Here is a 14,553-nt window from a genome sequence, read left to right as displayed (position 1 = left end):
AGTTATGAAGCATGAAATATTTGCTCTACAAACTTTGTGCACGCACCAGTTATTTAAAAAAATATATAGCGCTTGCTTTGAGATAACATTTTGGTGGCAAATAAACACAAATAATGCTCCCAGGAATGGCAAAGAACTTAATTTCTAATAAATTAAACTGTAATTGTCAATTACTCTGCTTTCAGGCATGAAATTGTTAAGAGTCAAGCTGAGCAAAATGATTTAAATCAGGTTTTCTCTGCTTATTATTCACAGGCACATAGTGCTAGTCCTGGTTGCTGGGCAGAAATACACGTCAAGAGTTACAGACAAGTGCTGTGAAATTCATTTTTACCTTGCATGATTTCTTGCTGGTGGCAGAGCCTGGTCTCGTGTTGCTGTTAAGCTGTGAAGAACTGGAGCTAACTTCATCTTCATCATCTTCTTCTTCATCGAAATTCATACTGCTGGATATACCTGAAGATTTAAAAAGAGAAAAACACAAAATGAAAGGAGGTATCACAGCCACTGACTTTCTGAGCTGCACTGATTCACTAATGGTTCAAGATCCTAATAATGTTGAACAGGGTCATTATCATCACTTCAATCACCCTTTAATGGCCACCTTCAGTAAATGATCTCCCTAATTAAACAAAGTGGATACATTAGAACATTGTAATAATGAGTACCTGTAAATAAATCCAAAAAATAATCCTCCTACCAGAGTCATCAAAGCAGTGAACCAGACTTATGTGGGAGTAAATAAGGGCTGATGTTATCATAAATGAAGTGAGAGTACCTTTCTTTAGCATGGTGACACGTAGATCCTGTTTACTCTGCGACTGAGTGCAGCTCATGACGGGCTCGGACTCGGCCTCCTCTGTGGTGGGATGTCCCACCGTCAGGATCTGAATCTGACCATCGTCCTGCTGGGCAGCCAGGCCGTCGGTCGCTGCTGGGCCATCAGCCCACAAGAACAAACTCTGTCAGAATGCTGTTACCTTTTTATTACTCTACATGCACAAAAGCACCTCAGCTAAACAAAAACCAAGGCAGCTGTTTCCTAAAATGAAGACAACAGTTCCATTCATTCCAACGGCTGTCAAGCCTGAGAAAATGTGATAACATTGGCTTATATCAGCTTTGGGTATGCGCCTTGTTTTTATATTTAACTAGGTTGTTTTTGCCTTAAAATACAAATAACTTCTTTTGTTTTCCATTTTACTTTCTTTCCTTTAGAGGTGTACATTGAGGGAATCAAGAATATTCTAAAACCGCATGTTAACGTATCGCTCACCATAAGTTTAACCATAATGTCAGTGTAAGTAAATATTATCTAACTTGTTTCGATGTCCCTGCAATTTTTTACTTAATTCTAAATTTTATCTGGTAATTCCAAACATAAACATCTACTGAACCGATTGTTTATGTTGTCATCATTTTGTCAAAATGTCATTATATTATTCTTCTAAGAACTAAGAATGTTCATTAATGCCTCATGACATCACTACAAATACCTGAAGAATCCCTTTAACCATTATGGTACTTTACTAAAACATGCTTCATAATGTGAATGCTAAAAAAAACTATATTCCAAAAAGGGAAACATGGCTCTATTTTAAACTAATAAAGTCATATTTTCCTCTTCAGTTGCACCTTTTCCTCTTCGGTTGCACATCATGTATCATTTTGTTTTGTGTAAGTCTAACACATATCACAGCAGAGTAACGGTTGTTGCCAGATATGGATTAAAAAAACCAGCATAATTAACAATATCTGAGGCTAACAAAGAGGGTACAGTTGCTGGATGATCATTTTATTTCTTCTCCCTCATGTTGTGAGCTGCTTGAATTAACTCAAATTTTCAGTTGGTCTTTAAAATTGACCAATATATTACATAACCCGTGAGCTGTTTGTTTTAGTCGTGGCAGGCTGACCTTTGTGCTTCCCCTTCCTCTCCTTCTTGTCGCTGCCTGTTTGTGGAGTGGAGCTGGCCGATGCTTTGCCTTTTTTAGCTGAGCGAGGCAGCTGAGTGTCCGATGTCACCTTCACCTCCTCCCGTTCAGCTTCTTGCACTAAACACAGAGATGGAGAAAACCAGCAGCACACGCAGATGGATAACTAACAGAGATGAAACAATAAGGATGAACATAATTGTAATTGCTCAAAAAAATATTGTTCATTAACAACAGAATGACAAAAACGAGGCTGAAATAACTCCACACCTCAAAGCAAAAGAAGGTCAGATATTTTTTATTAATTCTTTGGCAGCACTGGTTGGTTTTATTCCCCATCTCTCCTTTGAATTATTTAAAAATGCAGAAAAATATTTTGTCAACATTTTCCTGTTCTCTTGGCAGGAAATGAGACAACTCGTGGCCTGAGGCCCAGAAACTAGAGATTAGAACTGGGAATTAGACGCACAGCTCTGGTTTCTGTGTGAAGATAAGAGGACTTCATCAGTCCCCACCCAAACACCACTTCAGCTCTTGCTTGCTTTGGTTTGCATGCAGCTCTGTATCAATGGCTGCAGCAGAAATGTTGACAGACTACATGAGAAAATTTCTGTTACTGTCAACTGAAAACAGTGAAAGACAATCTGAAGAATGATGCTTTGTTCTAAAAAGTGAATTTAATTTTAATTTTTATGTTTTTAAACCCTGAGTAGCGTCTAACCCTTGCCCAGGGTCAAAAGGCCCTATCCCTTTAAACCCTGAGGAGACCCTGACAGAAAAAGGTCTACACTGTGGATGTTGATTGTTAGAACACGTCACTGAGTTCAAGTATTTACAAATTATTGAATTTTGTGAAGCTTCTCAAACATCAAGAATACCATGATAGATGGTGCTGCTGTTGCTGCTGAGGTACGATTCCACCAGCGGAGCCTGTTCCTCGCTCTGTTTGGTCCGACGAGTCCGAGACCTCCCATCCACATTAGACTGGACCATCAGAGGCTCTTGCCTCTTCTTCTTCTGTTTTTGTTCAAGGAGTGCTCGCTGGCATTTTAAGGACAAAAACATACCCAGACACAAGGAAAATGAGTTTGGGCAGATAAAACATGTTACATTCTGATATTATACATCACTAAACAGAAACAATTCAATCCAAACTAAAACACCAGTTACCACAATAAGAACAACATGTGCTGCGGGTTGTATCAGAGAATCTGACAGTCATGTCGGAAACTCTTATGTTTATAAAATGATGATGTTGTTACTATACTTTATTAGGATTATCCAGAAGGTGTGCAACTATTGTTTTACAAAGAGCCATTTTAAATACCTCACTGAATCAGAGGGCCACAGATTGAATTGAAACTTGTGCATATTGTGCAACCTGCATCTGTTATACACAATATCACATCATCTGCAAAAATACACAAAGAATTGCTTCCTTTCACTTGATAACCTGAAAGCTGCATTTTTGTGGATTATTTGTAATGTATTTCAAGATAGTTTTCTTTGTATGAAGACGTTGGGGGGTGGATTGAAATGATCCAAGGGCTACTTCTTATTGCCCATGTGAGATATTAATGAACATTTCTATTGGTATTTGGTTGCTAATAAAACTAATAAACAGCATAAATATATATAAAATCAAAATTTTATGTATATAGATTACAGTATGAAATGTGTGAACAGTCCAGTATAAATGTTTTTGACCCTTAAACTGAAATACTTTAGAGAACCAATGAAAAGAATTTTGACTAACAATGTTTTAAATAATATTTCAATGATTTGCAATGCTTGCAATGATTTCAACATTCCTCTGCAGAACAGAAATTTTTTGTTCGAGCTGATTTGACAAACATTGTAAACAAAAGTAAGATTGCAGGAAAGGAAAACTAGCAGTTGTCACCGTACTTGGAAAAGAAGTGAGAACATTTTGGTACAGTGATGCTGACAACAAATAATCCCAGCAGTATCATCAGAGGAGGAAGCACCCAAACATCAGGTTGTTTGAGAAATTCTGCACTTTCTGATTCAGATTTGTGGTTTTACACAAACACATCTGTTATAACTTGTGTTTTTTTTTAGAAATATCAGAGAAAAATATTTAGTAAGATTCAAAATGTCACTAAAAACATTCAGCTTTTTATTTATTATTTTGTTGTTTCAGGTTTGAACCGTTTCATCAGAATGACTATGGAGCCTACATTTGATTTTGGCTGATTTATGAAGGCAGAAACACTTTGTGATGATAAAGCTACCCTGCTATGATTGATTTTATCTTTTGTGTTTCTTTGTTATTCTGAAGAACAGCTGAGGCTCACCTGTCTGTCCAGTTTCTGTTGCCGGAGGTTTGTGCCCTCATCGTCTAAAGTGCTGCAGAGAAAAAGAACAAAGGAGGAAAAATAAAGTAAAATACTAAGATGAGTCCTTATTTTTATTTGGTGTTTTTTTTTTACAAGTGAAACAGTTTCACACGCAAATCAACTTTATAAACACCACAACAAGACATTAGTTATGCATAACATTTTATTTGTAATAAGGTTTACAAAATATTAGCAATTATCTTCTCATTATTAGCTAACCACTCTGAGCGTTCATCTGCTCTTTTGGCAAGTATATATTAAAGATCATTGCAGCTTCTGAATAAAATTAATTCATTTGTATTCATAGACAATTCGCCTGCTTAAACACGAATCACAAATTCACGATGGTCAAAAATGGAATTAAATTCAAGCCGAGAGTGAAAATAAATTATCGAGTCATTTGATTAAAGATTACTTGATGAAAATAGTCATTATGTAGTGAGAACAAAGCTGTGCTCCAAGATGTTTTTTACAGCTGCTGCATTCATTATTCATCACTTAGGACCCCAAAAAAGGAGAAAAAAAGCCAATTATCACTTTATGTATGTGACTTCAAGAGTGGAAGTTTAAAATAAAAAGAACAAAACTGACTTCATTATAAACATAGTGATGAACTAATAACTAATAATAAAAGTCATGAGATTAAAAATGTCAACTGGTTTGATATACTTAGATAGAACCTTATTTTACCAAGTAAAATGAATAAAAAAAGTTCTGTTTTATTTGCTGTCTTATAAAATAAAACCAGTTTTAGTTAAATAATCATATTTTGCCTGATGACAAACATGGACAATCCTTACCCTGACAAAGCAGGGTTTTGGACTGATGAAGAAAAGCAGAGTACACAGCAAAAACGCAAAAAGAAAACATGTAAACTGCTCCTCCTGTCTTTAATTCGATCATTCATGGATATTAATCCTGATTTTGATAACTGCTAGAAGTCATATCTACATGTTTATAACACAGGGCTCAAACATAATCTGATATTTTAAGGAAATTCATGTTTGTTTTTGATGCTTATAGCATAAACAATTATAAATTTGTATTTGTTTTTGACTACAGTTTACAACATTAATACATGATTTGACGGATTAAATGCACTAAAAATGTGAACAGTAGTCTCTTAGTCTCCTTGTACCCCTCATGTATCCATGACACTTTCATTAAATAAGCATTTCTTTTCATTAAAACACAATTTTATTTTATTATAACCAAATGATTCAGTTTTTAGCAGGCAGTCAGCAGAGACATTATTAAATATCAAAATGTTCAGCGTATCATCTGTGAGTTCATTTGCATTTCCACAAAGATTTTGCAAAAATAAAGCCTTAGACGCTGTCAGTTACTGTGACTAGAGATACAACTACTCATCTTCTCAACCTTGTCTGACAAACAGTTTTTCCAGCAGTTTTTCTCTGACTCCACATTTTGGAAGGCTTCAGAAACAGCATAGACAGTAGCATCTCTCCTAAAAACAAAGGATCATGTACAGTATGCATACATATTGTAAATATGGTGATATGTGCTATTCATGGCAGCATAGATTCGGTTTTAAAAATAGTTAAGCTTTCTTCTTTAGCAAGCTACTAATGTGGAAGGGGGAAAAAAAATGAACAGCAGCTTCCCTAACCCAGCTTGATTATTCATCTCTCTGCTGTCAATTTTCTCCATGTGCCCCAGTTTGACTCGTGAACCTCTTGAAGATCCCTGGAATCTGTGTCACCATTTGCGCTGACTTTAGATAGATCATATTAGATGAAGGAGACTTGCTGTGCCCTGCATCGCCACAAAACCAGACGAAGAAACTTGCTCCGAGTCCTGATGTTGCTTTGCGTGTGCTAATAGAAATGTTTGACATCTCTCAAAGACAGCCATGTGTTGTTTGCATGTAGGATGTGAGCACAAACGCAAAAAGTCTGCTTGTTCAAAAGGCCCAGTGCACAACCACCTTCACAATATATTCCACTTATCTATTCTTGGCCTTTTTAAAGGCTCTCTGAGTGCATGCTTTAGCAACAAAATGTCTTTATCTGTGGGATGACTTTGCTGGAACACCCTGACATAATGAAACGGTCAGCAAAACAGGCAATGCTGGAAAGGTTAACAGGAGTTTTTTCTGTCTTTACTAAAAATACTTGTGAATGTACCAGTTAAATTATACAGAATATGAAAAATAAGAATTTAATTCATTCGTATTCATAGTATTTTTTTAGTGCTGTCTTTAATATTTGATGATCTAAAAACCAAATATTAGAATAAAGGTCCATGCTTGGACAGAAGTTGTAAAAAAAAATGCAATATACATAAAAACATAAACAAAGCATGTAACCACACTAGACTGTAAAATCTGAAATTTGCAGTGGAGAAAAATGACTCCATTTTAGCAGGAAGAAACGTTCAGCAGAATCACAATAAGGAACAGTAAGCATCTACCTAAGATGGTTGACTGTTATGTTCTACAACTAAATAACCAGTTTAAAAGTTTGCACTAAAATAAATACTTCACAACCTTACCAGAGCCAAAAATAATTCAAAAGTCAAAACAAAAAATCTGCATTTACCTAAAAATGAGTTAAAGAAAGCTGATACTTTGTTGCGATAAATTGATTTTAAGTTCCTCCATAAACCAACACATAATAACTGATCAGGACAAAGAAAAATACATGCAACTTTTTCTAATTAAACTAAAATCAAAGACACAATTTCTAACTCACCGAGGCTTTTAGTGTAGAACTCCAGACCTGCAGTCAGGTACAACCTGTTTACTTTAGTTTACCTTGAAATGTGAATTAAAGAAGTGAGTCTGTCTGTGGCAAAGACAAGCAAATCACACACTGCTGTGTCTAAAGTTCAACAATGCACCAACTGATGTAAGGTTAAAAAAAAAAGTCCAATTTAAACATTGAACAACTTCGGAGATCAAACTGTAATAAGTCATAGGTAAGGGTATAAAGTACTTATTCATAGATGCACCATGGCCTAATAATGGCATATGGAAGAGGTTGTTTGTCTAGGGATATCAGACGTTTTAGACCAGTTTGGGAGAAATAATTTTGATTTTTTTGAACTTGTTATTTAGAGCTAGACACCTAGAAATTTATTTAAGCAACAAAGTGTCCTAGCTAGTTTTATTTAACAAATAAATAAACAGACAAATGATGAAAATAATTCTCTATCAAAATATCACTGTTTGAATGAAATAAATGATTTCCACATCCTGTACCCTTTGTGCTCTTTACCACAGTAGCATTCCTTCATGTTTCTAGCTGTGAGAACTCATCGCCGACGCAGACTCAACATCTGTAAAGTGCATGTGCAAAAAATAAATCTGAAAAATAAATGTTTCTTCTCGGGGAAAGCTCTGGTGGTCCTACATGAAAACAGCTTGAAACCAAAATAATAGAAGGATGCCAGTTTCAACATAAAAAGTCCACCAAAGACGAGGAACCTAAAACCTTTCTGACATATTCTTCTTGTCTATTTAAGTCATCTCTGATATGTCAGCTTGTAGAATTAAATTGAACATCAGTATGCAGTAAGAGTTTGTCCATCTCTCTGTCTGTGTTACTTGGACATGGAGAACTAAGTAAAACTCATTCAAGGTAAACAACCACAGATCAAGCACCACACAATGGCAACAAATCCAATTATGAATGTATTTGGGACAATGTGTGTTCCACAAACAAAGTTAGAATTTGACAGACGCCAGTATTACTCTGTAACATCGTTAAGCATCCTTCCCCCAGACATCAACAGCACTTAATTTCTATTGCCTTTTCCTGTCTCTTTATTGAATAAAAACATTAACTGTAGGCTTTGCTTCTGACAGAAACCAGACAGGTTTTAAATCTTATTTTTTTAGGACCACATGCTTTAATAGAGTCTAAAATTCAGGACCTCATTCGTCTGCTTCTGCAGACGATCAAACCCTGCTCAGATTTTCTTGTGACCTCCACGGGGTCTTGTTCTGCAACTGCAATGCCTTAACAGCATGTACAGGTGGATAGAAAAACAAAACAAAACAAAACCCCACAAAAAAAAAAATCCAGTTAACAAAACAACAGGATATTTATCCAACACAAGAGATGAGTTTGTTGCCTTTCTGCATCCAGTCTTCTCTTCAGAGATTTTAATCACTGGTGACAAACCTGCTCATTGTTCCCGCAGCTCTTGTGGCTGAGCATCACAGTCCACGGAGAAACCTCTATGGCTTTAATTAGAAAGATTTATGCAGAAGATACAGAGAGAATTAGCTGGAGCAGAGGAGAAAAGATGAAAGACAGAGAGGTAGAGGTGTCCCTTGATCTGTGATGAATAGGGAAATTACATAAACTGCTATTTTTTCCACAGAAATTTAGTTTTCGTCCTGCTAATTTTTATAAGCAACTTCAGAAAATCATATAGCTTTCAATTAGTGCATTTGTTTCTTACTTTATATGACTTTTCAGTAATAATTTAAGAATATTTGGAATTACTTTTACACACTATATGTTACCAGGAAATAAAGAACTATTTCTGCCCATACTTGATGAGCTGACAGTGATCCACACTGAAACAATGAAGGACTCAATGTAGTGGATTCAGTGCGGATCAATGGGTAGTGCTTGCCAAATACTTAATTTTGCTGATATTTTAATGTTAACATTTTGTGACCCAATTCATCATTGTGCCTGCTGCGTTTTACATTAACCCCAAATGCAAATTCAAGAAATGTGTTAAAAGAATTGTTTGAATCATCAGCAGTTACATAACAAGATAAGATGAAGATATTTTTGTCACGCTTGACTTTAACCAAACAGACATTAGAAATGTTTTACTGAACTTCTGTCCTTAATGACAAAGCGTACCATAAACATTTCTGACAGTCCTGATTAGACCATATTTTACACAAACCTGATGTCAGCTGACAAAATAATCCAACTTCTTACTAAATAAACTGAAATTTGGACTTGATGGCAACAGCAGAATGGAAAGCATCTACTTGTGTATTAAGTTTACTTACATTTTTTTCATTAAAATCACTCATTTATAGTGATTTATAGCTGTTAGAAAGATAACTGATCTTTTAATGCTGGTATGGAGTCCATGCTCAGTGGTTAAACAGGTGTTTCATATGTAGAGGCTGTATGTCCTCTGATGCTCCTCCTCCTTTGGTTCCTATTGTTCTGTATTCTTTCTTTCAAATAAAAACCACCAGTGGCCACGACACTATTCAGAAAACATTTGTTTATGTTAGTTATGTTTTTTAAGTCTTTAATTGTTCTGTCAAAGGCATGGAAATGACAAAGGAGTCTTTAGGATCCAGCAGCAGCCAATAAATATTCAGGGTGCTACAAGATGACAAAAACCCACGCAGCTGCAATAAAAATTATTTACTACCCACTTTCTGTCAGACATACTGACAAACAAAGCACTCAATGTCTGCAATCAGAGTAATCAAGTGTGAAAATAGGCATCAGACGGGAAGATAATGACACAAACATGGCAGCACTAGTGCAGGTCAAACAGCTCATTATCATGTGAAGTGTTCTGGTTACTCTTGTCCTATGTCAAACTGATGGGTTTTCAGATGGTTTTACATTCTTTGGAAACAGACTATTCAATAGATCTAACAGAAAGCTCAGTCTCTCAGTCTGGTAAAGCATAAGTTAAGTTTCCTCAGTTTCGACAAACCTTTTAGCTAAAAGGTGAATTGAAAGTCAGAGTAACACTGAAAATTCTGAAAGATTACAAAATTGACCAAAAATTCACAGATCTTTGTTGTTTGCCATTTTACACTCTAAAAATGATTGCAACTATAATGTTAAAATGTCCACAAGGGCTGTATGCTCAAAACTTTCACTGTAAAAAAACTGCTAAATGCAAACCTACTGATGTGTTCAGCTATCATTTCTGTTTTTGCAAAAGTAGAAAAGAAACAATCTGAATGAAAACCTATTGTCTAGATATGCAGTGATTACTTGGCAGGAGAATACAATAGCAAGAATGACCACATTGACTGACATTACCAGGGACTAGCAGATTAAAAGCACTACTTTAGTTGTATTGTCCTTGATTGCACCATAGCTCAATTAGGCTAGCAATAACATAATGCTGGTGTAGAAGTTTTTTAAAATGAAAATTCAAAGTTAGCCACTTATAATATTTTTAAGGTTTTTAAATATAAACTTAGAGGAAGGTGAAAGGGCTACTTAAAAGAAACAAGGTTTTCTACAGAGGTATATTTGTTGATCTTTTAAAAGTCAGTAACGAAAAGAATAAGTAAGTCAACATCTTTAAGTCCAACCAATCTTGTAAAACCTATAATTTCTGATTTCAAAATGTATTTAAATTGACAGTTTGTAGAGAAAGGTTTTGTCTTAACTGGTGCACTGTCAGGTTTCAAGATGGAGGTAAAAAAAAAAAAAGTCATGGTTAAAGAGCTCTGGTAATATATTGTAGAAAAATAAGTCAGTAACCTAAAATATCTTTAGACAAAAAAAGAAACAGTAACCTGGTGTCATTTATATATACTTTTTTTTATTTTATTGTTTTATTGTCTTTTACAGTCTTTTATTATTTTGTATGCTTTCAATAATTTTTTTAGAGCAATATGAGAGGATTCAATGGGTCAGAATATGACTAAATAATAATGAGAATTGGCCCTGAAAATTGTAATCAGTGCATCTGTACCAGCTGTCATGTGCTGCCGGTTAAAACATTTGTAAAATCCAGGACTGATTAACAACAACTAAGCCCGTAAATGTTGGACATTTTAAACTGAAGAAAGAAACTGTTTGAATTTGGAGTACATTTAGTACCGGGTGGAAGTTTGACTGTCATACGTCACTGACACTTTTAAAACAAGCGTCGTCTTACAAGCGTCACCAGATTTCACACATTATGTGTCACTGAATGACACAAAATTAAGCTTAATTTTTCATTTGCATGGTGCCATCTGTGAAATTTGATAGTGTGAAAGGAAAATGAAACTGATGTGCTCTGCACAGATGTAAATTGACCTTGAAAGAATGGAAATAATAATGCTTACTATACAATACTATTTTGTTTCCTGATCAACCTTAAATGAGAATTTCAAATGAATGAATTATGACCAATATTTATGTTTTAAAACAAAACAATTCCACCACTTTATTTTTGAAAGAGCTAAAGAGCTTGTTCTCTCCTCTCAGGGAAAACCACAGAACAAGAGGTTTAGTCTTCCGATGCTTAAACAGCTAATCTGGTGAATTCTGTCCCTACAAAGAAGAACCACTGTGCAGCGACTGCCTCTTTGTGGACGTGTGCATTTGTGAGATATGCTTCCCTCTTTTTGTTGATTTCTGCGAATGCATGGATTGTATATCTGCACGAGATGACAGAGCAACAGAGTGCAGATGCTTTCTAAACTCTGCACAGATGCTCGTGACATTTTAACAACAGCTTCACATGATTTAAGGAATAAAAGACGCTCAATGAAAAGTCACTAATCTCCCTTGATTAAAACAGCCTAGTTTAATGTTTGTATTTCTTTTGTAACCCAGTAGTTTTTCTTATCTTTTAGCAAATCTTTTCTAAAACAAAAGTTAATCAATGAGGAGGCAAAAATGCGCAATTACCAAATTAATTATTGGCTATTTGTCAAGGTTGATTTACTTCCTAGCCAGGTTTCTAAATTTATTTTCTTCTGTAAATATATAGAGACTGATTTCTCTTCAATCTTAGGATCAAAACAAAGTCCGCACAGATTTTAACTGTATCTTATAGCAACCATGAGCCAATGGCATCAAAGCAAAAGGGGGAAACCATGGCAATGGGCTTTCAATCAGAGGAAAGAGTCAGCAATGTTGGTACTGCACTTGAACCGATTAGAGCAGAAACAGGTTTGACAACAGGAGGCCGTAAGCTCATTAGTGTTCCAATTTAATTGTTATCTCAAAAATATATATCAATTCTTCTTTAACTGGAATGACTGCATCAGCCACATGGCCCAGTAAAAGATCCATGTGAAACATATTGATGCAAATGCGTAAAGCACTTTTAGACACAAATTATTTTAAGAAAATGGGATTTAAATGACAAAATGGTTCAAATTAAGTAGCTAAATTATTATAATTCTGTAACTTATACCTACATTAATACACTCCAGTTAAACTTAAATTCAATTAAATATTTTAACACAATAACAAGATAATATAAGAATACAAGGAAAGATTAAATTTTCAAACATTTTTATAGCTAAAGTTCAGTAAAATGGTTTTGTCTTCTCTGCAGTCAAAATTATAAATAAATCCATATGAGCAACACTTTTTCCTCTGAACGCATCATGAAAAAAAATCTAATTTCCAACACTAAATACTTTGATTTTATCACTTCATTGTTTCTCTCATCAGTCTTATCTCCTAGTCAGAAACTACTAAACGCTGCTCAAATAGACACAAATTGAACCGCTGCTTCAGTGCCGCGTTCTTTCATGTGTTCTGGTGAATGCAGTACCATACCTGTAGGGAATCCAGTCGGAGGAGTGCTTGGAGCTCATTCTGTATCAAGTGCGAGGCTAACGGCCTGCAACAGCACCAGCACGAGAGCTATGAGGTCTGAAGACGGCGATCACAGCCAGAGAGCTCACATCGCCTGTTCATCCTCTGCTCACAGCTCTGTATTCCCAGTGTATCTTTGGATGTCCTCTAATAGTAGAGTAGCAGATGACCAACAATCCTCTCAGACAGCCGCTCTCTTCAGCCTTGCATGCTGAGCACATGAAATAGCCGTTTCTTCTCATCCATGTGTATGCTTCCAGTCAATGCCTCTCCTCTTCTCCTCTCTCATCCGCTGTCTCTGCTTCTTCTCTGCGCTGGCTCCCTTCCCTCGCTCTCACTCTGTAGGCTCTGTATGAATCTCCCTCCGTTTCTTTCCCTTTAAATCCCCCCTCCCATTCTTTATTCTCAGTCCAAATCTCGATCTCTGCCTCTTTGCCCGATCTAACTCCCGTTATCTGTCTTGCAGCATCACCTGCAGCGGCAGTTAGAGCAAAAGCTTAAGTAAAAAATAAGGAAATGAAAGAATGCCCTCTGCTTTGGGCTCCCTGAAGTTCCTTCAATGCTATTTCTGCACAATGCCACCCACTCATTCTAGTGCTACCCTCCACACACACCGTTTCTTTCTGCATCTTTTCTTGCACACTTATCTGCATTGCACAAAGCATGTCTCAGATGTGTTTTCTGGGTCATAATTTATTTATTTGCTCAGAAGAGACATTAGCATATGAGAGTGCAGACTAGTGCCAACAGTCTTTAATTCAACACTTTCCACAGCCAGACAAAGACACTCTGTGATAGTGCCACAGCTCTGAAGCTCTCTCACACACATCTGCTTCCGCCCTCCCTCTGTCCCCACAAACACACACCGCTTACTGTGCTCTCAGGGCTATTCAGAAGTCCATCTATAGACAGTTAAACCCAGCATCTTCCTTGTAGCAATTTACAAGGAGCCAATTCATGCAACTTCTGTCACAACGAGGAAAAATCTTAATTTTAGGTGTGGGATCTGATGTGTGAAATCACCAGCAGTGGCCTTGAAAATGTATTTCTAATAGGTACAGGTGTGATAAGCATCCTGTTCTCATCTTACTGCAAAAATATCCCCAGGCTGCTATATAAATCTTTTGTTTGCTGTATTGTTGCACCAGTTGTTGGGTTAAACTAAGGACTTTTGCTGAGCTGCACTGTTTTCATATACAAGGTGTGGGCACACACGTGCTCACAGATAATGGCTGAGGCATTTGTTATGTGTCAAGGCTTATATTGTAATGTTCATTAGCCCAAGGTCAGAACATGTGTAATTTTCTGATCAGATGAAACACACACTCACACTATAAAGTTGCAATACATAAATCAGTTTCGCGAAAAGTGTATTTAAGCAAAGACAAGACATCATTGGAGCAACTATTAGGTGCAATCAAGCATCTTTCCTCAATCAATTTTAGCATCTAAAAACAAGAACCACTTACTGAGTCTGATGGTTAAATGCCAAATAAAACAAGCGAGCCATAAAACTGAGCCAAGCTCTACTGGTGTAGTTTCAATGTATTTCGCAAGTGAAAATAAAATTTAACTGCACAATCAAACACATTTCAGATGTATATCCTGAATGCACTGCTTGTATTGTCAACAAAGAATCTGTTCTGGTAACCAATTCTCCCTTTGCATTACAGTATTTCATTTTGATCACAAAACTTTTGTAGCATAGCATACAAGACAAAATGGTCTTGCGTGTTGATG

General features: G+C 36.1%; 1 protein-coding gene across 3 annotated transcripts in view; it reads right to left on the bottom strand.

The window, feature by feature from the left end:
- Positions 1-14,553, bottom strand: part of tub (TUB bipartite transcription factor) — a 45,205-nt gene that overhangs the window by 7,349 nt on the left and 23,303 nt on the right. Inside the window, exons 1-6 of one of the 3 annotated variants that reach the window (XM_017440044.3) lie at positions 12,775-13,393; positions 4,253-4,304; positions 2,813-2,975; positions 1,917-2,054; positions 779-934; positions 335-456 (exon numbers count right to left, since the gene is read on the bottom strand). In XM_017440044.3, the coding sequence (XP_017295533.1) occupies positions 335-456; positions 779-934; positions 1,917-2,054; positions 2,813-2,975; positions 4,253-4,304; positions 12,775-12,812 (669 nt within the window). In that variant the 5' untranslated portion in view covers positions 12,813-13,393. Of the gene's footprint in view, positions 1-334; positions 457-778; positions 935-1,916; positions 2,055-2,812; positions 2,976-4,252; positions 4,305-12,774; positions 13,394-14,553 lie in introns of those variants that run through there. The other 2 variants (XM_017440027.3, XM_017440036.3) reach the window with 2 other exon arrangements.

This window comes from Kryptolebias marmoratus, linkage group LG15, assembly GCF_001649575.2.
Source record: "Kryptolebias marmoratus isolate JLee-2015 linkage group LG15, ASM164957v2, whole genome shotgun sequence".
Classification (NCBI taxonomy): Eukaryota; Metazoa; Chordata; class Actinopteri; order Cyprinodontiformes; family Rivulidae; genus Kryptolebias; species Kryptolebias marmoratus.
The sequence above is the reverse complement of the archived record's forward strand: the minus strand, read 5'-3'. Positions and strand labels throughout refer to the sequence as shown.